General features: G+C 32.2%; 1 protein-coding gene and 1 long non-coding RNA gene across 9 annotated transcripts; one reads left to right on the forward strand and one right to left on the reverse strand.

Moving 5' to 3' along the window:
• Positions 1 to 967: 967 nt before the first annotated feature.
• Positions 968 to 26,449, reverse strand: LOC106665052 (sodium leak channel non-selective protein). Of its 4 annotated transcripts, XR_002910958.1 has the most exons (32): positions 26,270 to 26,374; positions 23,554 to 23,739; positions 23,277 to 23,500; positions 23,079 to 23,207; positions 22,853 to 22,998; positions 22,543 to 22,790; positions 22,215 to 22,436; positions 21,866 to 22,033; positions 21,472 to 21,801; positions 21,193 to 21,399; positions 20,941 to 21,137; positions 20,759 to 20,881; positions 20,516 to 20,701; positions 20,283 to 20,462; positions 19,939 to 20,191; positions 19,708 to 19,875; positions 19,014 to 19,222; positions 17,583 to 17,703; positions 14,260 to 14,393; positions 14,035 to 14,200; positions 13,681 to 13,875; positions 13,405 to 13,622; positions 13,117 to 13,340; positions 12,906 to 13,042; positions 12,707 to 12,843; positions 12,488 to 12,647; positions 6,663 to 6,785; positions 6,395 to 6,439; positions 5,008 to 5,061; positions 1,633 to 1,726; positions 1,246 to 1,414; positions 968 to 1,191 (listed from the first exon to the last, which is right to left on the reverse strand). XR_002910958.1 is itself a non-coding variant. In XM_024230381.1 (31 exons), exons 1-31 carry the CDS (start codon positions 26,372 to 26,374, stop codon positions 1,049 to 1,051), a joined length of 5,280 nt encoding a protein of 1,759 aa, XP_024086149.1. In that variant the 5' UTR covers positions 26,375 to 26,449; the 3' UTR covers positions 968 to 1,048. The 4 variants fall into 4 exon arrangements, 3 of the variants coding, with proteins under 3 accessions (XP_024086149.1, XP_024086148.1, XP_024086150.1); XM_024230381.1 differs by lacking the exon at positions 1,633 to 1,726 and having other exon boundaries at positions 20,516 to 20,674; positions 26,270 to 26,449; XM_024230380.1 differs by lacking the exon at positions 1,633 to 1,726 and having other exon boundaries at positions 26,270 to 26,449.
• Positions 14,613 to 22,469, forward strand: LOC106665053. 5 transcript variants are annotated; one of them, XR_001340270.2, is made up of 7 exons: positions 14,613 to 15,205; positions 15,301 to 15,344; positions 20,773 to 20,889; positions 20,960 to 21,452; positions 21,544 to 21,817; positions 21,873 to 21,949; positions 22,253 to 22,416. It is a non-coding gene; the product is annotated as an uncharacterized LOC106665053 (long non-coding RNA). The 5 variants fall into 5 exon arrangements; XR_001340268.2 differs by having other exon boundaries at positions 21,343 to 21,452; XR_001340271.2 differs by lacking the exon at positions 20,773 to 20,889 and having other exon boundaries at positions 21,343 to 21,452; positions 22,347 to 22,469.
• Positions 26,450 to 27,204: the final 755 nt, after the last annotated feature.

A 27,204-nucleotide genomic window follows, 5' to 3' on the forward strand; every position in this document is an offset into this window, starting at 1 on the left:
TCTGGTACATCAGAAATGAAGACCTTCACTATGACAACAAAATGAAAACAGTAAAGGAGGCTCTATACAGTTGCTTTAACGTTGAAGCTGTCCACCTATTAGACAGCTAGCCGGATGACACATCAACACATCAGGCGTATGGTTTATTGCTGAGGCAGTAACGAAAAAATTAGTTAATTAGAAAAAAGATTACATATTAGCTTGGTTAATGGCTAGGTTTACAGTCTCTCCACCATTGAGGATGAAGAAAAAAAATGGAAGAGACAAGATTAAAAAATTTCTTAGTTATTTTGTTGAATATTGACCCAACTTTTTTAATTGATATTTTGGGTAAAATCAGCATCATGCCTGTTAGATAAATTAATCTAATGATATTTTGGTAAAATGTTAGGTATAGTAAAATAAAACAAAATGGCTTAATTTTATATTTACACTGTATCAGTAATATTCTCATGTTACATGAAACAATTTATATAAACAGTCAGTCACATTTCTCGTTGATCCATTAAATTTAAATCTTGAAAAAAATATAACATCTTGATGAATACAGCAAAAGTTTAGTGCAACTAGTTTTAATTTTTGTTTTAAAAACAAAATGAGGAACAATAATAAAATCTTAAACACATAGAGCAAAATAACATGACAGTAGTTAGTACAAAATTTATCACCTTTCTGGTCTCTCAACATTCAGTGAGATTCACTGCAATAAACGTCTATAGTACAGGTACATTTGTCTGAAGTTTCTCTTCATTGAATTAAAGGCCATAAACTGGCATTTTTTCTTCCAAAGTTATTTTGGATAAAAACTACTACTAGCTCCCACTGTGTTTTACCAACACTAACAGTGAAAATAGGCACTAACACGACAAATTTAGATCAATTACTGTCAATAATCAATTGACTCACACAGCAGTGAGTAAAACAGTTAATTTAGAACTTTTTAAACCAAAAAATAATATTCTGAAACTACAATTTTCTATTGTATATAATTTTTTTTATGTTTTTTTATTAGCAAACCATCGTTTATAACAAATAGGCCAAAATTGGATCATTCTTCCTCGCTTGAGTCCGAGTTGTGTCCAATTTGTTCTGACCACCAGTCCCTAACTTCCACAGTGATACTCGAGACTTTCGGATGAGGTTTACTATTGACTTCCCTTTGCTGTACTTTTTGTACATCGTTACCCTCGACTGAAACAAATCAGTTTTAAAACCCGAGCTCATTCTACAATCGTACTGATTTACCTGGTGCCCTGTTTCTTTTGCTGTTCTTGGCCTTCTCCTTGTCAGATCTTGTCGGGTCTGACAGTGTTGGAGCCAAGTATTTACGCCCTGAGCTACTGCCGACACTGTCAGACCTTGGGATTGCAGTGCTCGCCTTCGGTTTCATTCTCACCCTCGCCCCCTCAGCCTCCTGTTGGCAGAAAAAAAACTTAATCTATCCCTCCACTACTAAGATATTTGTCCAAGAGATCACTGGTCTTTACTAGATGAACTGCCAGAGAATGTGATCTGTAAGGAGGATATCAAATTCTCCCATATTTTGTGCAAAAATATGAAATGAATATGGTTTACATAAAACTCATCACCTGAAAAATGTTATCCTAAAGAAAATGAAAATAAAAAACTTACGAATTGGGTATAAGGGTTGAGGTGGCCCTTGAATAATTGTTTTGATAAATGATATAAACATTTGCAAATATGTAAACAGGCTTTGCAACAGCATCTGTAATAAATTCGTTTTATTTAAAACCAATTGTACAGTGTAATTTATAATGATCATTATTGTCATATATTGTACTATTTATGTTTATTAAGGTGAAATTTAAATCAGTGTGAGCACGGGCTAACAAACGCTGTGCTTTTTTTGCTGTAAATTAGAAAGTTAGTGCATACAATAGTTTATGCACATAATTAAACATTGTTATTTTGTAGTTTGTAAATGAAATTAAAAAAAAAAAAAATGTGCATAGTGTTGAATAAGTAAACTCTTTGCTATTTTGTGAGAAAAAATATTAAGCACCAGCTAATAAGCAAGATTTTATTAAAAACCCGTATCAGACAATAAAAAAAAATATATATATATTAAAAAAATTTAAGAAACTTTTTATATTTTTTAGAGTGACAAATATTTTAAAAGATTAATATAAAATTGTCCTTGTTCAGTACATATGTTCTGGGCACAAATAATTCAATCAACAAACCACTTAAAAAAATAAATGAAAAATATTTTATAATTTGTCCATTTATAAGCTTGTATACGTTCTAATTAAAAACTCTTTTACTTGATATATATAATATTTATCAATTGTAAAATTATCTATTAAACTCATTCGATATGTTTCAGCTCATTCAATATTCATACATTAGTTATGTGTTAAATTATATTGTTATTACCACTGGTATAATTAAAACTTAATTAAGATACTCAGTGCTACTTTAGTGGGCCAGATCGGCAGAGAAACTGTTGTGTATCAATAGCACTGTCAATAGGTGGCCCTTGAATCACCTGACTCTAGGGGTCATCCCCACCCGATTAAGGACAGACAATGCAAAGTTGGGTTGCACTTATTTTTGGGCCAAAGCCTGTGTGCCCAGCAAGAAAAGAATTGCTTGATGTATCCCACCTATTACAAGGGTGCAATTCCTTGGCTCCATAATTGTGCTTGAGAACAGCAGCAAGTATCTGGGTCCACTTGGGTCCATTACAGCAATGATAATTTCTGTGATACAAGAGAGTTTAACCCCCATCTACTGTTGGGCACCATAGTTGAGAAGTCAGGACCACTTAATAATATTTTGCTCAAATTAATCTTAAATAAAATAACATGGACTTTGGGATTTGATCGCCAAACCACTAGCACAGCAAGTAAAAGTGGACACTTTAACCATTTGGCCACTGCCAGACCCTCATTTGTCATTTTCAATAAACAGTTCTAGTAAGGAGTATACTTAAAATATAGTTCATTATGACTACATACTTTACTGCATAAAATATTTCAACTAAAATAAAAATATCTACAAAATGTACTTCTACAAAAATTAGTTAATATTTAAGGAATAATAAATAAGTGAAAAAAATAAAAAAAGATGTAGTATATGTAGTTTTATTAAAACTATCAGTATCTACTTCAAGTGTTATGAAAATAGTAGGACACTATATACAGAATATAAACTACAATAATAAAATATGGGTTCTTGAACATAGGGGAGAGTTTCAATTAATTACGTTTTTTAGTTGAGATAAAAAAGTCAGTATCACGAGTGGGATTCAAACCCACGACCTTCGGCTAGATACGCCGCTGCTCTACCACTTGAGCTATCGCGACTTCGATCCACTCAGACACTAACTTCCCATCTCAGCCCCACCTTTTGAATTTTCCCTCATTTTTGCCATTTTTATCTCAACTAAAAACCTTAATTAATTGAAAGATATTAATTGGTCGAACGGACTACGAAAACTAGTAAATTTAATAGGGGAGCGTGTTTTATTGCCTGAGGGTTGGTTAGCCTGTAATTTGGTCATTAATGATCATCCTGGTCTGCTTATCCGTGTTAGTTTGACCTATCGGATGCATTTTAGCATGTCGTCATTTCATCAGTTGTTCTGTGCAATATTTTTGTCCATTTTAAACATTTGTAAAAGTCAGATGCAAAGAAATAACACAAGCTTACCACTGAAAATTTTGAAATGCTTAAAAAGTATCTGACAAACTGAAACAGTGAGAAAAGACCAAGATTGAAGGAACTAATCTATACATAAATAAAGTATATTAAAAAATACCGAATTTCAATTTTAATCAAATGCATGCTTTGTGTGCTAAAGAATATTTGGGGGAAAAAGTGTTATCCAAAAAACTTGTATGGTGATTTCAACAATAAAGAGTAATTAGTATGACATTGCACTTAATTAAACAGTGCATTCTGGTGCTTGATCATAAAAATGTGCTTTCAGAAGAAAACTTGCATTTCTCTTAATAATGCCAAAAACATTGCCAGGCTATAAATTTTTTTTTTTAACATTACCTTGAACACCCTATTTTCATTTAATAAATGTATATTTTTTTCTACCATTTGCGGCTGAAATGAAAAGGTTAAAAATACACTCTGATAATTCTCACAGTCAGATAATTCAAAACAAAAATGCTTGTCACATATACATTTATTATTACAAAAAAAAAAAATATATATATTGTTACATACTGAAAGTTAAGATAGCTAAGATAGAAAGTTAAGATCATATATGTATTGCTTGTTTGAAAACCCATTTGACTACTAGCAAATAGTGCTTAACTTGAGAAACAAAATCGCACCATTTTTCAGTCAATTAAGCAGTATATTTTTTCAAAAATAAAGTCTGTTGATAGAGATAATGAAAGAGATAAGTTTTTTGCTATTTATTCTACTCCGAATTAAGATAAGTATTTATATCCATCCAATTACCATATTATTAAGTCTGTNGATAATTTATTATAGAATATAGATTTTTTTTTACTTTTACCCTCTCAATTTATTATTGGGTCTTTCAAGTTATAAAAAAATCTGTTATCAACACAAATTAAATCTGCCCCAACTATTAAAAATTTTGATTTTCCCATGATAGACATGGGGGGGTTTGATCTATCATATTACTTAAAAAAGAATGTACCAATTACTTTAGTTTTATTTAATTTAGTTTTATGTGTAATTAGTCATAAAATTATTTATTGTTATTTATTAAAAATGTATAATTCAAATATGGACAAAAGTAATGTGGTAGTGATATTAATCGTTTCTCAGAATTGTTCTTTAAAAATTTGACAGATATGTTACAATTTTAGTCCAGTTTTGAGTAGAACCATCCTTTCCAATTTTCAATGAAAATATATATTTGCAAAACTGTGTGTTCTCTTTAAGAATAGTTCTAATTTGCACTCCATTCAGGCACTAAGAACTAAATTACTTTATCATTAAGTTATAAATTACTAGAAATTTAAATTTAAACTTAAAATTCATATAAAATTTTACCTTGAACGACAGATTCTCATCTAATACATGCAAATTCCTTACTACCTTTTCGCACTGTAATAAAATTGTTGGTATCAAAACTATTGAAAAGACGTGGCTTTTTTTTTAAATATCATTATTATTCATAAATAAATTTGATGCTGTTGGAGAAAATAAATTTAAAAACAAATTCCTTGTGATGAACGAGTGTAACATTAATTTATTTATTTTGTTATTGTCAAGATGTTGACAAATACAATTTTTTTTTTTTTTTTTTTTTTTTGCTCCACTCTAATTTAAACATTTAACCCTCACAGAGCCAATTTAAAAAAATATATACATATAAAAAAAATACCACTTGTATGGTTTGAAAGCCAGTCCGCTGAATTTGAACGCGGGATCGTTACCTTACAGATGAAAGCAATAAAAAAAAATAGTTTTTGGATTTTTTATGGCAGAAATTTGGCATTGGATTATATATTCAAGCCAAAAAAAAATCCGACACTCGCATTTTGTTATTTATTGCAAACTATACACATGTATTTTTATCCCTATATTAATTACAACATACTTATTTTAATATAAACCTAATTAAACGAGATTAGAAATTCACAAGTTTTAATAAATATTATTTAATTATGATGGTTTGAAAGAAAATTCACCAAAACACCAGAAAATCATCTAGTGATAGAATAAATTGTTAGTTACATTTTAATTTATCACTAGATGATTTTTCAGTGTTTTGTTGAATTTCCTTCAAACCATCATAATTATTAAAACTTTGAATTTCTGGTACTCATTAAAATAAGTATGTATTATTTTTAAAAAGATAGTTATTACTCACAGTTTGTTGTTTTCAACGATCCGGATTTTAAGCTTACAGCTCATCATCAGGTTGAGGAATATGCCAAAACACGTGATTGAAAATTCCTTCAACATGATGATGAGCTATAAAGCTTGAACTCTGGATTGTTGAAAACAACAAACTGCGAGTAGTAACTATCTTTTTAAAAAGATTAAACAGCACATGTTCACTCCATCATTTATCCTTTCTATTTAAAATAAGTATGTTGTAATTAATGTAATAATAAAAATTTGTATAGTTTAAAATAAACAACTAAATATGAATGTCTGGTCATGACAAGAGTACCCTTCAGTGTGAATTACATTTGTATGTTATACATTTACACACAATTACACATTGTAGGGAAATCCGCTGGATATAAAAATGTAATTAACACTGGAGAGGATGTCATGATGTCGAAAATATTCTGTTAGTAAAGAAAATTCCATGCTGCAATATATTGTTCAACACCTACAGTACAAGTGATAGGAATTGTAGGATAAACAGCAAAAATATTTAATTATTAATTTTCAAAAATTTTTAAACATTTATTTAAAATATTACCTTTAATCCTTTGTTTTCAGTGAGCATATGCGATGGTTTTTCATGCTGTAATAAATCAAAATTAACCAAATTAACAATTGTTCAAAACATAATAGTTTTCATTGCGAATGAACTTCATAGGAGCCAAACTATTCTAATTCCAACTTACAGGTCTTAATGTGTAAGAAAAAATTTTTCCAGGGTGAAAATTGAAAATTTCAGCATGGATGTGTTAAGATATTTTGATTTGCGATTGTAAATTACCTTTTGTTAAAAAAAAAAAAAATACCTTTTGTTCAACGTCATTCTCTTTGTCAACATTATTCTCTTTAGCCTTATCCTCTTGCAAGTCCTGTTGAACATTGAGTTCATTGGTGGCTCTCAATCCTGCAATGAGGCTGTTTTGCTGCTTCTGCAACAAGCAGAAAGAAAATATTTTTGTTTATAATAGCTGCTAAGAATTTTTTTAAAATTTACCTCTAATGTAATATATTGAGAGGGCGATAAAGGAAACTCTGATTTACAAACAATCTTCATTCACATTTACAGTCAATTAGGGAGGGGTATTTCAATAAATTAATTTTGATTCAGAACAGCATAGGAAATTCATATAAAACGCTTCACACAGTTTGGTCAAATTCTCCTTCAACCGGGCACAAGTTTGGGCTTTCCTTAAAAACATCCTCATAAAAAGAAGAATTTTATTTCTCAAATCATAAGGGGGAACTATCAATTACACAAAACCCTTTGTCATAAATTAAAAAGAAAAATATTATTAAACAGACAACATAAATGAGAAGGGTCGTTAACAACTCCCGGAAATCAATAAAAGGCGAATGTTTCCTTTGATTAATACATACTTTCATCAATTCTGCATTCAGCCCGATCATAACCATCATCAAAATGGCAGAAAAAGGTTTCGCTGGACTCAAGTCTCTCTTTATCCCTTTCTTTTCAAGATTCTTGTCATAGAGCATTTTAAGAGAAGTTATGCTCTTGCTTGCTTCTAATACATCAAATTGTAGAGAATCACCGGTAAAATCTCGTTTGACATTTTTATTTTGATCTAGAAAAGGGAGTAACATTTATTTCCAGAATTTAAACAGATTATAGTAGGGCCAGCATGAAAATTTTTGCCATTTAATATTTATGACCGTCAATGTTATCACTATTTTTTTGAAGCTGAGTCAATGGGACATAATTTCTTAACCTAAAGAATTAAAGTAAAGTGTAATCGACCAGATTAGAACAGGTATATTAAAAATAAATGCAAATATGATCGGCAGTTTGTAATTTCTAACCAACTATTTATAATAAAATTTTAGATTTAAAACAATTCTTGTGATGAAAAAAAGTAAAAGTGTGTGTCAACAGTTTATAGTAATAAAAAAGGACACTAAAAACAATCATTAATCAATAAGCGTATTGGAAGGCTTCAGACCAACTTAACCTAAACTTACATTTATTATTACATTTTTATAAGTGCATATATTAAATCATATCAACCCCTTTGAATTGTATTGTAAAATATAATCAGTATAAATATTTTTTTTTTTAAATTTGTAGTATATTACAAATACCTTGAAGTAGGTAACATGTAACAATGAGAAAGGAAATGTATACAAAATTAAAAACAAGAGAGTAGAAAATACCCATTTGTGTTACTCCATTTTTTATTTAATTTTAATGTTTAAAAAGGAGAAATTCAAATTGAACATATGATGAATACATGGTTAATAGCATACAACAAATAACGTTTTTTTTTCTTTCTTCAAAACATTCACATTTCATGCTCAGGTTGCATGGAATACAATTTACAAAATAGCATCTATAAAGAATTGATCAAATTAGTAATAACAAAAGAAAACATTTTTGATATCAATCACCATAAACAAATCCAACATTACTCATAGCCCAATAGCATAACACATCATACATTTCAAACATAATTTCTTTAATCAAATAAAAAATTAATTAATTAAGGTTTTTAGTTGAGATGAAAAAAAGGTTAATGGCACGAGAGGGATTCGAACCCACGACCTTCGGCTTGATACGCCGCTGCTCTACCACCTGAGATATCGTGACCTCGATCCACTCGGACATCAACTCCCCATCTCAACCCCACCTTATGAGTTTTCCCTCCTTTTGCCATCTTTGATGTCCGAGTGGATCGAGGTCACGATAGCTCAGGTGGTAGATCAGCGGCATATCAAGCTGAAGGTCGTGGGTTCGAATCCCTCTCGTGCCATTAACCTTGTTTTCATCTCAACTAAAAACCTTAATTAATTGTAATGTTTAATTGGTCAAGCGGACCACGAAATTAGTGAATTTAAAAAATTAATATTTGAATTAGATAGGTCATAAAATTTAAACAAAACTAAGTTTTTTTTATGAATGATTTAAGAATATGAATGTTCCTATGACATTTTCCTGACAAGATTTATAAATACAGTATAAATATTTTTAAAATAAATAACATAATACAAATTTTAAATATTTCCAACAACAAAATATCTTTGTTAGTACTAAAAGTCTAAAAATATTAATCAACTCAATTTAAAAAGATTGCTTAAATGTAGATGTAATCTCAGAGGTATTGGCATGGTAATTTTGAGAGCTATCGTATCTCTTGTACAGATAGATCAAGCGAATCCTAATCCTTCAAGGATTTTATTATTAAGCCTGATTTTAGTAGTATTTCTTGTATGGTTACATTTCAAAGCCAAAGTATTTTCTCCTGTAGATAAGTGTAGCACCACAGTTTGTTAATATGCGCTAGGGCCTATTCCGCCTCTTCGCATAATCTGCAGTAACCCGTTAAGAATCCTGTTAGGAATTGGACTCTTTTCCTGCTTCCTTTGATGCAGCGTGCAGGTTTTTTACCCTTTTTATCAGGCTTTTGGATTGTTTGGATCCAGTGAGTGAATTTGGTTATTTTCTCACTTTTGCCATGTCTAATATCATAAGATCCTTATTGACAGGATCTTTACATGACAACAGGGTTCACGATGTATCAGCGGTGCATTTTTCTTGCAAATGCATCAGGTTCTTTATTTCTTTTTACTCTTGCATGTTCTGAGACCTAGTACAAAGTGATAATGTTTTGCACACCTAATCTGTTTAGTTTGGTTTTACAATTTAGCACCATTCTCAAGCTGATATTTGACTGAGTGGCTATATGATAGCTGTCTATTTTTCTGTTCAAATCACACTGAGTGTACCTCTCAATTGCATGAATTTCAGGTTAAAAGGTACATACCCATGTGTTCTGTATATTTGGTTTTGGAGCCATGTACTCCTGTTTTGCCTAACATATTTAGTTTGTTTTTGCATTTCAGCACAGTTCTCGATTCCATGCTGACTGATATGAGAGCTATGTTTCTTGTTTTTTATATTATATATTTAAATTACATGGATTTTGGCCTGAAATGTACTGGTATACAGGCTCTGAATATTTAATTTTGAGGCCAAATACTACTTTTATCTCCCTTGTGTTCTCGATCCATTGGTGTACACAGATTTTGCTAATAAATGGCAATGGCAAAGATTTATTTATTGCTATTTTATTATTACAATAGACATTGCTTGCTGCACATGTGATATTTTAGTTTCAAATATTTAAACACTAATACAATTTGTTTACAATTTTTCTTTGTTCATTTGGTTTTCTTCCCTTTAAACATTATTTAAATGTATTTCAAATAAAAATTGAGTAAAAAAATTATATTTAGATAAAAAATAATGATATAGAAATGGAAAATAAATTTTAATATGCTTATATCTACAACCATGAATAATATATTATGTAGGACAGTAAACACTGGTCAGTTACACTTTTCTAGTGTTGACAAGTTGAAGAAATTTCAAATTATTTTCCATTTTATTTGACTTCATAGACCCAAGAAATAGTTCCAGAGAGCTTGTGGCCTTTTTCCCATAGTGGTTATTAATTTGGAAAAAAAAGTTCATTATACAGTGATCTATGACTAAAACTGTCTGTTTACCTTGGGCCATGACTAGCTGGCCCTACTGTTACTACTTGTTGTTAAATAAATAAATACCAGAAGTAATTAATTTAAAATTAACAATTTTATTATTCCAAAGTATAACTTTGGGCACTACTTCTGATACTTTTAATTTTAAGTCTCAAATTTATCGTAAAATCTGACCTTTCACAATTAGACAACTGCTCAAGCTTGGAACTTTTTTGAGGCGCAGCTTTGAACGCGGCTTCATTGTGGAATTTGACTTCATTTGTCTCCTTCTGAAAGCAAATGTCGTTTCTCCTGGTTTAGTTACTGCGGGCCCTTTGACAAGAGTCTTTGGCGGTGGTTTAGGCACAGAATCGACTTTCTTTTTCTCTGGAGGCTGTTTTGAAACAGCAGGTACAATTTTCCTCTGATTTATCTTGGTGTTTGAAGTTTTCTGTTTCTTCAGGATGGAATTTGACCTTTCAAAATTCAAAACTGAGTCGGGCTTAAGATCTTTTTTGTTAGCCGGCTTTTTCAGTGAAAGGTTGTGAACAGCAGAGGACTGACTTTTCAGTTGGGTTTTGTTGTCATGTTCCTCCTTGCTCTTTTGAGAAACTTTTGGTTCGACTACTCCTTTCTGCCTGGACTCGGCCATTTTCTTAGCTGTCATACCGGATTTTTTTTTCGCAACAGGATCAGAGAAATTTGAACTTTGCTTGTTTGGTTTCATGTCGCCAGCATGGATGTTAGTGCTTTGGGTGAATTAAGGTAACGATGTACAAAAATTACATGTTGCGTATGAAGGGAAGATTAGTTTTGTTTTTAATACATTGATAAAAAAACTAGAAATAAAAATAAATACCTTAATGATGACATTTCAGCCACATGATTACTTAATGTAACAATAAATTTATCCCTTTTTGAATTTTCCAGATGGTAAACTTTATACATTTTGATATCAAGCTCATCTGACATGCAAAATCATTAAGATTTCAATTATCAATTCTTATTGAATTTTTTATTTATAAGAATTCCCGTAATATTGATATTGTGAGCACACAGTTGATCACCTTGATATTGTAACATACAACTACCAATCAGGAAACTGCGGTAGCCGAGTGGTTAGCAGGATAAACTCTCGGCTCGTCGACCCTGCTGTCATGAGTTCGATTCACACCATCGCCCCTGGCCTTTTTTTTCCCCCACAACCCTTCCCTCCCAACTATACATGATAAAATGATTAACAGAATCTAATATACAAGCACATGAGGCCATTAAAAAACAAACAAAAACTACTCATCAAATATAGAAAATACACATTGAATTATAGAGCTTGCGGCTAAAGTACATTCTCCATAATAGGTAAATTTCTCTTGACATCTAGTTTATAAAGTATTTCTACTCACTCAAAGTGTTTGTCTTCTGTGTAATTGTGCCATTCTTGCGTGTCATGTCGAGAGTGCCAGTGAGATTTTGCTATTTTGTGTTTATATACATTGGATTTTGAAGGGGTTGGGAAGGATGTCTTTTCTATACTGACATCCTTCCCCACCCCTTCAAAATTTAACGTATATAAACACAAAATAGCAAAATCTCACTGGCACTCTCGACATGACACGCAAGAATGACACAATTACACAGAAGATAAACACTTTGATTGAATATATAAAAAATATATTTTGCATTGTATAAATTCACTTTTTCACATCCAAAATGTAATTGTTATATGTAAACAATATTTGTAAATCCCAGGCCCTGAAGATGATCTCAATAAAGATCGAAACGTTGGCACGATAAAGAAATATTTTTCTGAAACCTACATCACACCAGACCGCATCTCACGATTNTTGTAAATCCCAGGCCCTGAAGATGATCTCAATAAAGATCGAAACGTTGGCACGATAAAGAAAATGTTTTTCTGAAACCTACATCACCGCATCTCACGATTTCTAAATAAATATCGATTAACGGTCACTAATCACCACACATTATCCATAATACCAATAGTCACTTTTTCAACACAATTTCCTTGTCCACTTCCAGATCAAAACTGTTTTTTTAATTTAATTAAATTCATTGACACAATATTTTTGTAGTTGTGGATTTTATGTTCTTTTGGGATAATATTAAATTTGACGCTTACCCCACTCGTAGCTCGAATTTTCTTTAAACACCCCTCCAGCCACGTCCTTATAGTCTGCTTGGCCACTTCTTCTTCAATTATGTACTCAAATTCTTCCCTAGCAAGAAGCTCTTCGAGCTGGAGTGCTTTCCTTATGTCAACTGAGCGGTACGACAGCATGCTAAATAAATATTAGGTTTTAAAATTCATGAAGTTGAAATGAAATATAAACGTAATTACTTTAAAACATCATGAAATGTCACATCCTCCCCGTTATGTAGTCTCTCCAACTCGTAGCACATGTGCTTAAAAAGCAATCTGTCCTTTTGTGGGTCAACTTCAAGCCTTCCTCGTAAAAGTCGGAGTATGAACCTCACCTTTTTATTACAAACAATTTTTTTATTATGACAGATTTAAAAAAAAAATGTATATCTCTTACTCGTTTTACTGGAATTACACCCCTCTGATGGATATCAACAACATTCCAGGTATTCTGGAAATTCCTTATATCTGCATAAGATAAAAGTGCATCTTCTTCATTGGAGTAGAACAATGAAAAGTTCTCCATAATAATAGCTGAAAATTGATGTTTTAAATTTATAAAATTATATTATTAATAAAAAAACTAAAATGCCACAAAGAAAACTCACCCACTAGTAAGTTAAGAACGATATATGTTATGATGACATAAAATGAACAAAAATAAATCAATGATGCGACAGTGTTTCCACAATCTGTCTCCCAATAGTTGTCAGCAGGTGTACAATGAGGAGGCTGGATCATGCAATCGTGCATGATTTTGTTCCAATCCTCTCCAGTTACAATACGAAAAAGCATGGCCACTCCAGTCACTGGTGACTCAAAATTAGCCCTCCTAAGAAAACAATTTCTATCAATATTAAAAAAAAATAAAAAAGGAAATTTTGACGAGTCCGTACCTTCCGATGCCTTCTCCATATTTGACAGTCCCAAAAAGTATGGTTCCAGCCAAGGCGTAGAAAAACACCAACAGGAACATTCCGAATATGATGAAGAAACTCTTGCACACTGACACGCCGACCGTCAACATGAGCATCTTGAGTGTCGCATGTTTTCCAGTTATCGTGAAGAAACGCAGTATAACAACAATGTACCCGACAGTGTATGATAAATTGTTCTACAAATTTTCAAAGCAGCATTAGTGTCTGAAGGTGCAATAAAAATAGACAGCATACCTGGAATGTAGAGTTTATAAATATCCAGCAAACACCTAGTACGGTGACAAAAAGATCATAGCGATTCCTTCTGGACTGCCAATATCCTCGTGGTGTAAATGCAATATTTTTCATTACGACTTCGACAACAAAGACTAAAGTCAGTGCTGTACTGACCAAGGCAAGTGGACCGGTATGGCCTTCCTCTTCTCTCCACTGCAAGGTTCAGAACATCAATATTGCGATTAAAATATACAAAAAGCTCGTACTATTTATAACATTTATCTTTCAAACATACGAATATTCAATAAAACTAACCTATTTAATTAAAGCAATGTATAAAATATAAAAGTTGCAGTAATTAAATGAACTTACTGAGACACATAGGAGGCTGCTGTTTATTAAAACCATTCCTGCGATGAACCTCTTGAAGTATATGTTCTGAGTAATGTCATATATGGAAGCCCTAAACCTTCTTCCGTCAGGCCGCGGTGGCAGGTGTAGTGGTTGAGCAATTTTCAATCTCTTTTTCAAATCACACCTGTATTTTGTTCATATAAATAGATTACACGACTATAGAATCTAGGAAAAGTAGCATACCATCTTCTTTGGTCAACTGTAAGTAAAGCTGTCCCTTTATTTTCCGAATAATTTGCAATTACAACACCCACAAACAAAGTGAGGCCGATCATACATCCAAGGAAAATATAAATGTGAATGTAAATAGCGTGAACCTGAAATTATGACATTTTTATTTGTTAAAAACGTTCAACAATTAGTGAAATAAATTATGAATTGACACGAAACAATATAATTACATTCAACAAATACAAAAACATGAACATACATCAAGACAACCAAGCAAAAATGCACAACCACAAATATGCTTTGGAACTTACGATGAGAGGATAACGCTTAGCATGCTCTGTGCGCAACCAGCACAAATATCCATATTCAAATAAAATCACTTGTATAAAATTTTACCCGCCTCATCAATCCCATGCACAGAGCCCGCATTGAATGCACAATGTCAAAGCGAGCCTTCCTATTTTCTCAAATAACTCCCAAAATATTATGAAATACTTTTTAAAAGAGCAGTTACAAAATACCAACTTTAATGGGTTTTCTCATATAACAAAAACATGTGAGTTTTATTTTAGAAAATAGGACTGAGTGATGCAGTGAAAATGAGCCTATGAAATACCAAACATTTAAATGAAATTAACAATAAACCACATTTTTAGTTAATATTAATAATTTTTCTACACCTGCAAATTAGTCCCATTTATTGTTTAGTAAAAATAATAAATTAGAAAACAAACCAGAATGAAATTTTAATGTAAGTGTCAGTTTAAATTTTTTTAATCTAAAATTGTTTCATTGTAAAAATTAGAAAAATATGTATATTGAATGCTGAAGATTAGTTTTAATTTCATGAATACCAACAAAGTGCTACAGAGTATTAAAAAAAACAACTTTGTGTATAAAAAAACCGCTTCAGATATATATACCCGCCATGGGGCAGATAGTTGAGAGACTCTATTTGGTAAGCATTTGTCCTTTCCCTGCAAATGATTTTCTTGCTTTTTGAATTTTTTTAATCAAAACTTGAATTATATTCATTCAACAATTTTCGTATAGATTGCGTACAATTTCGGTAAACGTTCTCCACTCTCCCATTCAAGGTAAGTACCAACTACTAAATGACAAAGTAATAAAATTGGTACTGATGGTTAATTAAAAAAGAGAGAATTTTATCCACTACAAAATATTATTATTAATTATTGACGTTATGTTTAGTTGATGGTGTTGACATTTCAATTATCTCAGGCTATACTTTGGCTGAAAAAACTTTAAAATAGTGAAACCTGCGATAAATATGATTTTTTTTTACGAGGGTATTTCAACCATGAGTCTATATGAACCCTTGGGAACCGGTGGTTTTTTTGAGGACAGGGACTTTACCTTACAATGATGAGCCTAAACCGTTGTGGCCACTGTAAATATTACGTTTATATTAAATTCATTGCTGTATTTCGCATATAATTTTCTCTGTCAATCTCTATTTCTTCAAAATTATCTTTGCAACTTGTTTCTGACAAAGAAACTATGGCCTTTTCTTCCTGTGTCTCTTCGTCACTAACAGCGTCATCTAGATTCTCATGGAAAAAAGAGGGCATGGAGTGTCCAAAAAATGCTTTTTTATTCCCCTTCTTCAGGTTCCTGGTGACCAAATTCTTCCTACCTTCCACTTTGACCTAAAAGGTTTTTTGGGTGATCCTTCTTTACATCCAAACCTCAAAAATGCATTACCCTTTAAGGCAGTCTAACACTTTTCAAGGTTCCTCTTCACTTATTTAATTAATTAATTAATTTTGTTTAAAATATTTTTTGGGGGAGCAATTATAAAAGCCTATTATTTTCCTTACTTCTTGCCATGTGAGAGAAAAGTAGAATTTTTGTTTTCCTGGTTGAGAGGGTATGCAGCTTCTTTAATTGTTTTCCAACTGGTGAATTCACCCAGTGTGGAGTTATTTCTTTCTCCATTCATTTATTTAGTTCTGCTTTGCTAATTTACGGTTCAAAACTAAAGGGTGTGGAGAGCTGCTTCTGCTTTTGCTAGTTTGTCAGCCTATTCATTATCTTCAATTCTCTCCTGCCATGGTATCCACATCAGAGTTTCCTGACCATGGTTTCCCACAGGAGCTGGAAATATGTAAAATTCCCAGATGAGCTTTTGATTGAAGGTGCAGGAATCTAAGGCCTTCAATGCTTCTTGGTTGTCTCAGAATATGTATTTCATTTTAAACTTTTGATTACTTTTTAAGTTTTTCTTGTGCATAGAGTTCTCTTGCATGGATCTCAGCTTGGAAAATTGATTGTTTGAGAACTAGAGGTTTTACTAGGTCAAAATTTGACTCCTGCCCCATTCCATGTTCCATTTAGATCCATATGTGTACCATAATAAGGCCCTTCTATAAGTTTTATGGTTTTCATTCTTCCAAACATTTTTTATTTATTTTTTGTTTAATCTATTTTTAGGATTTTATAATAACATAGTCTTAGGTCAGCTTTTATTTCTTTTAGTCCTAAAAGTTTTTGCACTTTTGTATGCCAACCTCTGGATATACGTATGCAATGTTGGCAATCCCACCAACAATTAGTAAATACGAATCATTATAATTTCTTTAATTGATCATTAATTATTAATTATTAGTATTAGAGAAATATTGCAAAGTCTGTGGAAAAGGTCATAAACATGCCACATGGCGGGTAAATTTGGGGGGTTTTTTCTCTATATTTAATAATTAGAATTACATTATATGTAAAATCTATTTTTATTCTTTTTAGTACACATTAAGCTTGCCTTTCTGTAGCACTCTGGATAGTTATGCTGTATTTTTCAAGACAAATGATACATGATTTGGAATGTTATGATATTGCCATGCAGCTGTGTGAATAGAAGTTGGATTGAATGTTGTAATGAAAGTGTTACATTCTATATAACATGCTACATATTGAACGGACTACAGATATTCTAAAGCTATATTTTTAACAATTCTTATATGTTATTGTCAAAGTTACTACAGCATGTTTTTCTTTGTGAATATTGATTTACCTCAAGCTTCTCTGAGCAGACTCACATATAACATTGATAAACAACACTGATGCTTCTTTTCAATGCCGCAACGGGGAAATACAAATTTTCAAAGGGTCGTTAATGCAACATGGATGTTATTGCGATCAAAAAACAAAACAAAATCTCTTTAATACACATCTATTCCCTGATTCTCATGCTTTGAGAGACACAAAAATAACATTAATGTTTCAAGCACCAACCATTCAATTCAAGGATAGGGGAACAACAAAAATTTGGTTGCTGAAGGAAAATCGGGAGCTTTGCTTGTCTGTGATGGACTTACAGGGCCCAGAGCTTTGATGAGGATGTCACGTACGTCCAACCAGCCCTTGAACGACAAAACTTCGAACAGGGCGAGCATCGCATATCCGATGTTATCAAAGTTGAATCGTCTCGGGTTTGCCCTTTAATTTTTAATTTGCATCACCCAGAAAAGAAATGTGTTTTCTTGGTCAATTCATTTGACAAAGCAGCTGTGTGGTGTAATTTCGTTTAATTTCTTTGTGATACATGCAGTTTGTGCTGATTTGTGGTGTATTAGATACCGTAATTGGTGCATAATGTTTTGTTAAAAATACAAAAATATTTGTATGTAAATTTTTGAATATCATATTTATATTAGAATCAAAGCAAAATGAAGCACAAAACAGTGCAATTTAATATTAAATGTCTTCAAAGACAACAAACACTTTTTTCAACATTAATCCATACATAATTTACCATATTAACATTTCAATTAATTTTTTTTATCTAGGGCCTTGAGTGAGATGAAAAAGTTTCGAATTTCGAACTTTCGAACCCACGACCTTCGGCTCAATATGCTGCTGCTCTAACCACTTAAGCTTTGGAAGTCACGGCAGATCATATTTAAAGCAGCCGCGTATTGAGCCATAGGTCGTGGGTTTGAATCCCGCTCATGACACTAACTTTTTCATCTCAATCAAGATTTTAGATAAAAACAATAATTTATTGAAACTTTTTTAAATGAAAACTTACTTTCATTTCAAATTATCATTTTAGAACCAAAAGTACTGTCATTCCTCAGTTTTGTCCAAACAAACACATTTTTAAATATATATGAATTTTGTATATTGTAGCAATGTTAACTTTAAAATTGTACTTTTTGTAGTGTTTTAACAATAATAAATTTTCCATAGGCATTTTTGGGAAAGTCAATGTAGTTTTAATGTTTTGTATTGTGAAAGAAGTTTGCTCAAGTTGATCGATTAAACATTATACTGTTAAATTATCCCCTGTATTTGGCGAGTACAAGACAACATTCCCTTCGCCATGAATTTAAAAAATCTTGACGGGGATTAAAATTACACATAAGCAACAAAACTTGATTTAAAAGCCTTTTTATACTTTGTTGTTTTATTTGTATTTTTCCACCAATTCTTACATGCGAACCATTAAGCCATTTTAATTTTTTTTTTTTTTTAATTTATTTTGATAAGGTAGGAAGGAAGATATTTAAAAAATCAAGTTGACATATCACACCAATTTACATCACTGACAAATATTTTCATTTTGTCTTTCATCATACAGAGTATTAAAATTAAAAACTCAAAGTTTTACATTTGAGTTAATATTGGAAAGAAAATGGAAAAACGAATTTCTCAAAACATTCCGTTAGCAATCAGTTTTTATCTGATTTTACTTGGCTTTCATCAGAACCAAAATGCTCACAAAAAAAAAGTGATAAAACGCTTACCAAACGCGTGGCACAACAATAGAAGGATAGCTTTCCCCGTTGTTTTCCCTGATTTTCATCTTTGTAACAAAAACTCTTCTTTCGAAGGTACCAACGCAGTCCTCCCTCAGGGTAATATTAGGATCATTGCATCTTGCAAGCCTACCACCAAAAAGTTGCACGCCATAACTTGCAAACACAAACATCAACACTATCAAGAGGATTGATACCTTAAAAGTTAAAAAAAATTAATATTAAATAATATTCAATTTTCACGAATAATCAAGATCTCAGTATGATCTGGATTTAAAAAAAAATTCAATTGTTACTGCCAAGCTTTCAACCTATTTTAAGGTCATCATCAATATTGAATAGTGTTATAGCCCTTGGCAATGTTGGGACTGAGTCGATCTTCAAAAAAAATTATTAACAACTTAATTATGTTGATTTGTAGGAACTATAATTAGGATAGTTTAGCACTGTGTAGTAAGCAACTGTGCTCCAGAATTTGCGGGGACGTTTTTTGGCATCCAACACAAAAATATCAGACTTGTCAACAAAACCCTGTTTATGACCTTAAAATATGTCAAAAACTTAGCAGTAACAATTGAAATTGTTTTTTCATTCAGGCCAATCCAAGATGAAGATTATTCATGAGTAAAAAAGTGGTCGATAAATCTAACATTTTAATTATTCAATGTAACAATTGTATTACCAATAATATTTCCTTGAACCCTCTGCAGAGTTCATCGACAACTTTTCTCATGTGAGGAACAAGCGTGAAGATCCTGAGCGGTCTAACACAACGTAAAATCATAAGCAACTGTGCTCCAGAATTTGCGGGGACGTTTTTTGGCATCCAACACAAAAATATCAGACTTGTCTACAAAAAGAAAATAAATAAACTGCATTTAAACCTGACACACTTGGATATTGCAATACTTACAACAAATATGAACACATCGAGTATTGAAGCTACATCTTTCATGTAAGCCTTCGGAGTAAAAAATATTCCATCTGCAAGAATTTTCAATGTGAGCTCCAAGCTCATCATAATTACAAAAACATATTCGGCAATCTGAAGTACAGATGTGGACATGACCCGGTATGTAGGAGTCTCAAACATCATCGAGATGCACGATAGTGTGGTGACGTTTATCATAACCCAGTCCAAATAAGTGACAAGGCTGAGAAAATTGCTTAAAAAAAAAAAGTATATTGAACCAAAAATTCCATTTGTTCTTCATTCATTATAAAATATTGTATCTAAAAATGTTACTTTAAACTTACTGTAATCGTTTATATTTGACCTTCCTCTCTTTGCCAGTAAGTGGATCTCTAAGCCTGGCATCGTACCTTGCGTAGACTATCATTTGGCAAGCCTTCCTAAATTTAGATTCCCTTGGGACTATGAACAGCGGTGTGTCAAAGAGCGGATGGTTCTCTCTAAGATCTTCCTCCCTCTGGTTTCTGCAAAACATTTCCTTTTTTTATCTTGAAACGCAACGATCTTATTCAAATACCTTCTCATTTCTGCTTGTTGCCGTTTAGCCTGAAGGAGTTTAATATCGAGGTCGTGGGGTCGGTTGCGTGAGGAGCTCATTCGATTCATTGCACCGATGTCTCCGTTCTCCATGAGGTGTTCGTAAGTCTGTTTCAGCTTGATGGATCCGCTTCTCACACTTCGGCGAATAGAGCGATTCAAACAACTATAAAATAACGGGTTTTGTGGAAACTAATACTACAGTAATTGTAATAATTCTAACTTTTTTTGGTCCAGGCGAAGCTGTTTCGCTGAATTGATCGTGCCTTGAGAATGCAGAGCTCCTTTCCCTGGTACTGGAATCACTGCTGAATCTCCTAGCATGAGCCTCTGGTTGTTTGAATCACTAAAAAAGTACATGTTTCAAGTTTAAATGTTTCATTGTTAAGTTTATTCATTAAATACTTGATGATATTTGTGACAGCGGCCTTTTTAAGTTCTATGCTGACATATCGAACTTTTATGAGCTGACTTAGGAGCTTCACTGATCTTTGCTTCCTGTAGACTATCTTCGAGTTGTACGGCTCACAGAGTTTTTTCAAGCTGTCATTTTCATCCTCTTCCACTTCGACCACAAACTGTCGCATGAAGCTCTCTCTGACCTAAAAAAATTTATTGCACTCAATTTCATACCAGAACTTAATGAAATATGCTTACCTTTGGTAGGATAAAGTCTGAGGAGACTTTGTGTAATACTGTCATCTGAGGGCTGTCAGGAAATTTCTCAAACACTCTAAGCCTGAACGGAAGAGTTTCTTTGATTTCTGCACTCTGTTCTCTGAATTTTAATTGCTTTAATTTTTTCAGCTCTTCGTCGAGTTCAAGATTATCTAAGATGACTGCTACGAACAAGCTGAGCACAATCTATAATAGAGGATATTTCTTAAAAACAGTAAAAACTATTATAAAAACTTCAGGTGACATTTTTATAAATACCAATGTGACAAAAAGATGATAAAGTATGAAATAAATGGCAACAAGAGGCGCTAAGGTTTGGTTTGTCCTTAGCATTGTCTCGTCCATAACTTCTACCCAGGCTTCTTGTGTCAAGATTTGAAACATAGACATGAATGCCTCCGGAAAGTTTTCAAATTTTGTAAAGTCAGCTAGAAAGCAAAACAACTGCATAGAAATGCTGGAAGAAATTATCAAAAGGCACATGGTGAATATTATAAGGCTCCCGAGTTTTTTCCCAGGCCCGAAGATCTTGTAGACAAAATCCTCCAGCATCGGGGAAGCTTTTACAAGTCTCAAAATCCTTAGGACCTGTAACAATTCAATAGTAATTACCAATAAATACATATTTAAGATTTATATAAATTAAAATTACCTGAAAGTAGGTCAATGGAGACAAATAAAGGGACGGAATTATGTGTAGTGTCGTCCCAATGCTCAGGAGGAGTTCGAACTTATGGTAAGACTGGTTGAAGTATCCACGGAAGCCAAGGCACCATATTTTAAAAATTGCTTCTAGGTTTAAAACTATTGTGAAAGCAACCTAAAATAAAAATATTATATGTTTAATACTAAAAGGTTAAATTTTTTAAAATATTTTATAAGCCAAAATTATTTTAATTTCCAAACTATTCAAGCTACTTAACGTTACAAAAAAATTAATATTATTCAAATGAAGTTAATTCTGAATTTTCTCATTTATATAATGTGTTAAAAGAATTTACTTCTGCCCAATAGTAGTTTTCATAAAATGTATGCCTAGGCCTTCCATCATGTTTAAAATGCATTGTCGCTGTGACAATTCCATTTGCGAGGATAATTCCCATCATTAACAGTCGGAATGATGCACTTCTTAGAATCGTCTGGCAAATTGGTGGAGCGAGGCCACTGTATTTATTCTCATCAAGAGTAACTAATTTCCACCCCATATCATCTCCTGTCAAAATCTGTAATAAAATCCAATAAACTGTTTAAAACTATTTTTATTTGCTTATTTACATTATTGTAGATCCTTTAGCACTAGTTCTTTTTTAAAAATATATATAAAAGCACCTGGGATGCAGATTTATTTGTCATATGTCCACGAATGCCCCACATTTGCTGAAACTGCACTCTAATCTCATTGAACGTTTCTGTTATCACAGCAATGAAAACGTTCTTCACAAGCCAGGCTAGAAAGAAAATCATGGTGCTGAAGTAGAACACAGCTCTCCAGCCAGGCAGACTATCTATTGCCCTGTACATGATAAACACCCATCCTTCTTGTGATGCTGCCTGATATACTGTAAATATGCTCGTTGCTGCAAATTAAAAAAAAAAGCTTAAGAGTACAGATTTTATGGGCTGTTTTGATATTTTGTACCAAATTCATCAAAACCGTTGAACCCCATGGTGTATTTATCTAGTTCGAGTTTCATACATTTCATGCCTGCTGGACACTGGTACCCTGAATCAGGGTCTGTTGAGCAAAATGTATCAGGGATGGCCAAACTGTTTATACTTATCCTACTGCAAAGGCAAAATAAAAGTTTTAAATCTAAGCTCAATAATGAAAGAAAAATTGTTTAATGGGGGGAAAAAATACATACTCAGGAAGAGTGGTGTTAAGAACACAATGATTTTTCAATTCGCCAAAAAATTGGACTCCAAGAAGACCGTAAAGTGACATAAAAAATAAAAAAAATAATGTAACATTGTAGATCTGCTGGCTCGAACGTCTGTAAAGAAATGTTTTAATTAATAGAAATCATATTTCATCCAGTATTACTTGAAAAACTTCTTTTTACTTGAAAATCTGATTTATTCTAGATTTAGGCATAGAAAACTTGAGAAACACTCTGATGAATCTTATCATTATAAGTGGTCGAGGTGCCCTCAAGATTGACAGGTAGCTGAATGTCGGCACGATACCAAGCAACTCGAACATTTGCAGGATGACAGAGACCCAGAGGAAGAACACCATGCTTGCATCAAATTGGCACCAATGGTCTTTTAGGTAAGGCACTTCTCCCTATAAAGCACAACAATAAACGAACAGACAAATTTCAATAGAGGAAATATTACCTTTAAAATGCCTCTTATGTGCATTTTGGCAATCATCTCCGTTGTGAAGAGAAAAGTGATGACTAGGTCTGAGCAAAATGTGATGTATTGGAGTGGTGGGAGACATTCGAAGGTCTTTGGTGTGTTCAAACTGACTGAGACAAGGCTCACAAGAGCACATGATCTCATCATCCGTCGTACCCATCGCTGGAAAAAAAATTTGAAGTTTTAAAATTTGGTTATTGCTGATCATTTTGTCTGCTTTTCCATGTTGGTTTGAACTAATGACACTGAAGACGGCAACATGCGGAAATGCATCTTACAAGCCAACCCAGTGAGGATATGCAGACAAAAATGATTGGAAACAATGAAATTTCAGGTTCATTGCCGTACAGACAGAGATTTATTGAAGTTTTATTATTCAAATTGATCATGCTTAACCTATATTGTTTACCCTAACCATCCCTTAAGCTAACTCTCCAAAACCATTCAAATCCATAGACCTTAAACCAGGATTCTTATGCAATTGCATATTCTGTTGGGTAACACTTACGACCATGCCTTCTTGGTTCAGTTATTCAAATTTTATTCTCCATATTTTTGCATATTTGAAGAATATTGCATACTTTTGCATATTTAAAAAAATAATGCATACATTGGTATATTTGAAGAATATTCTAAATTTCAATACTTTTGATTATTTAGAAAAATTAAAATAAATTAGGTAATTAAGAATGATCCTAAAATTTGATTCAGATTTCAGTTAACTTTCCAGAAATAAAGGTATAAACAAACAGACAGAACAGAATTCTTTTGAAACAATCCGTATCTTATTTGAGGCCCCCCTAGTTACAAAAATTCTGTGCTTTTTGACTTTCCTCAAAAATTAATTTTTCCAAATTAGGCAGTTGTGGAATGACAGAGGCCGTATTTGAAACAAAATAGTTAATATCAGTCCTCTTTCATATTTTCCATTTAATAAATCTAAAAATATTCCAAAAGTAAGAACAACAGTATGCTGGATTTTTCTTTTCAACACAAAAGAAAAATTAGTTAAATCCCCAGCGATGCTGGAATTAAATTACAAAAAAATTAAACATCCTTGAAAAAATGTGCCATAATGACTGAATTGAGGAATATTAAGAAAATTTTAAACATAAACAATAAAGCTGTTATACAGCAAATCAACGATCCAGTTAAGTTCCTATAAGTGTGTTCCCATCACCTCTGTAGACACTGAAAAGTATTATTCTAGGTACAAATATTTTTTAAACTAAACGCTGTGGTTTACAAATGGTGAAATAATTGTCAATGTATGCTATTTAATGTTATTTAATATTTAATGTTCAATAATTTATCTAAGTAGTGAGGTGTGGTCAGGATTGAAATATTTTAGAAAAACACATTTTTTATTTTTATGTATTTACTTATTTTATTTTAATTTTTTTATGTTTTGTCTTTTATTCAGGACACCTTTGGGGCCTGGGTGAATTACAAAACATGTAGATTGGAAAAAATAATTATAGAATACAGATGTAAATAATATACATTTTGGGCCAATTATTTCATATTCATATATAGTGTGGTGTTATTCTTGTCATATTTGTTTCGTGTGAAATTGAATCACAAATTACTGTAGCAGAATAGAAACATGGCACCACAAGAATAGCACCAAACTTTTATGTGAGTATGAAATATTGAGCTCAATATTTATATTTTTCATATCTGTATTATATTATTATTTTTTCCAATCAATGTGTTTCACCCAGGCGCTGACAATCACCTGAATAAAAGTCAAAATGTTGACAAAACAATAAAAAAGTGTTTTTCTAAAACACTTCATTTCTGACAGCTCCTCGATACTTCAAAAAATTATCATTGTCAATTTTAATTCAGATCATGAACTTAATTAATCTTAATTATTTATATGGTATAATCTTTTAAATTATATGATTTTTATATGACAGATTTTTTGTCCTATTTCCTTTCAAAATGAATATATATTAAAGAAAAAATACATCTAAATTAAAAAAAAACAAAAAAAAAACATTAAATTATTAGTCAGGTGATATGTCTGACATTATCCTTTGTATTTTAATATTTTAAGTACAAATTACATGCCATATTTGAGGGTTTTTTAGTGCATTTTTTGTTTTTTATTGCATATAAATCCAGGCTCTACATATGATGAACACCCAACAACAGAAAGAAATAACCACAGAAAATTTAAAAAATAAATTTTTGGTGTTTAAATCTGCCAAAACAATAAAATGTTGGATGTTTAAGTAAAAAATATTAAGAGACACAACCGACAAAATAACGCAAGCCAATCACTGAAGAACAATGTCAACAAGTAACTGACAGGAAATAAAAAAAAATAATTTAAAAAATAAATAAATAAAAACAGCAAAATGTGAGAAGGCAGACCAGGAAGACAGAAGATTGTCATTTTAACCAGGCATACTTCACAAAAAATAATATTTTAACTTAAAAGGACTAAAGTGAACATTAAACAATAGGTATGATTTTTTTCAGTTTTGAAAATTAATTTTTTTAATTTAGTGTAATTTAAATTTAATTAAATAATAAATAAATAAACGCTGTCGTTTTTATAAAATTAATTTGGATTAAAAATAATCTGTTTCGGTTGCACTGAACGGCTATCGGAGGTCGCCCACCAAAATCTCACCCCTGCCTAAAAATAAATCCCAGAAAGTTTTATTGATACAAGCCGCACCTTGTTGACCCATTCTATGTCGGCGCTTTCGTTGAGAGATTCCTCCGGGCCGTAGTCAGCCAAAATCTGGTCACCCTTCAAACTCTGCTTTCTCCCAAGCATCATAATTCAAATGGGTGATCGCCTCCCGAAGAACCCATCGTCAAAATTCTCCTCCGGCCAAGTCGCAGCGGAACTCCTCGTCGGCGAGTAATGTCAAAATCATATAACGCGCATGTTCTAATGTATCGATTTGACGAATTCGAAGCAAAAGAGTCGGACTTCCACGTTAATGTTAACATTAAATGTCCGTCTGTAAGGAGTTTTGTTATGAAAAAACCACTTTCGGGTAATTTATTCTACACTAATACACAGAACTTTAATTATACTATTGTACTTTGACCAATTTTAAATACAATTTAAGCTAAACTTGAGAAAGGGGTTCAAAATTGAAGATATATCGAGTACCACATCGATACTCATTATTGACGGGCTAACTTTTGTTCTAATCCATCCAGCCTCCTGATCCGAAAGCCTGGATGATCCAAATCCGGGTATAAACTCGAGATGACATCACAGTGCTTAAAAAGTCTGAACAATATTAACAAATAATTCTTTCTCGATTAAAAACAATTGTGCCTGTTCAGCAAGAATAGCGTAAAATCGTAAAATATGCATAAAAATTGTACCGTATGACTTCAAAATGGATGTACGACCATGATTTAACTGACTCATTCTGTCTGTATGTTTTCATCTGTCATTACAAATGTTCTTGCACTCCGCCATCTTTGGAAGATGGCGATTGGTCGCAGGATTGCCGTACCAAAATATCAGTTATCAAAGTTTTACAAATTAATTAAATTAGGTTAATTTTGGTTCGTTTGGGGGAAATTCTGATACGGTAGTAATTGGTTAAGAGAAAAACCAACGTTGGCCAAAAGAAACTGACTTCTAAA

The sequence above is a fragment of the Cimex lectularius genome, unplaced genomic scaffold, assembly GCF_000648675.2.
Source record: "Cimex lectularius strain Harlan isolate CLEC.00 unplaced genomic scaffold, Clec_2.1 scaffold138, whole genome shotgun sequence".
Taxonomy (NCBI): Eukaryota; Metazoa; Arthropoda; class Insecta; order Hemiptera; family Cimicidae; genus Cimex; species Cimex lectularius.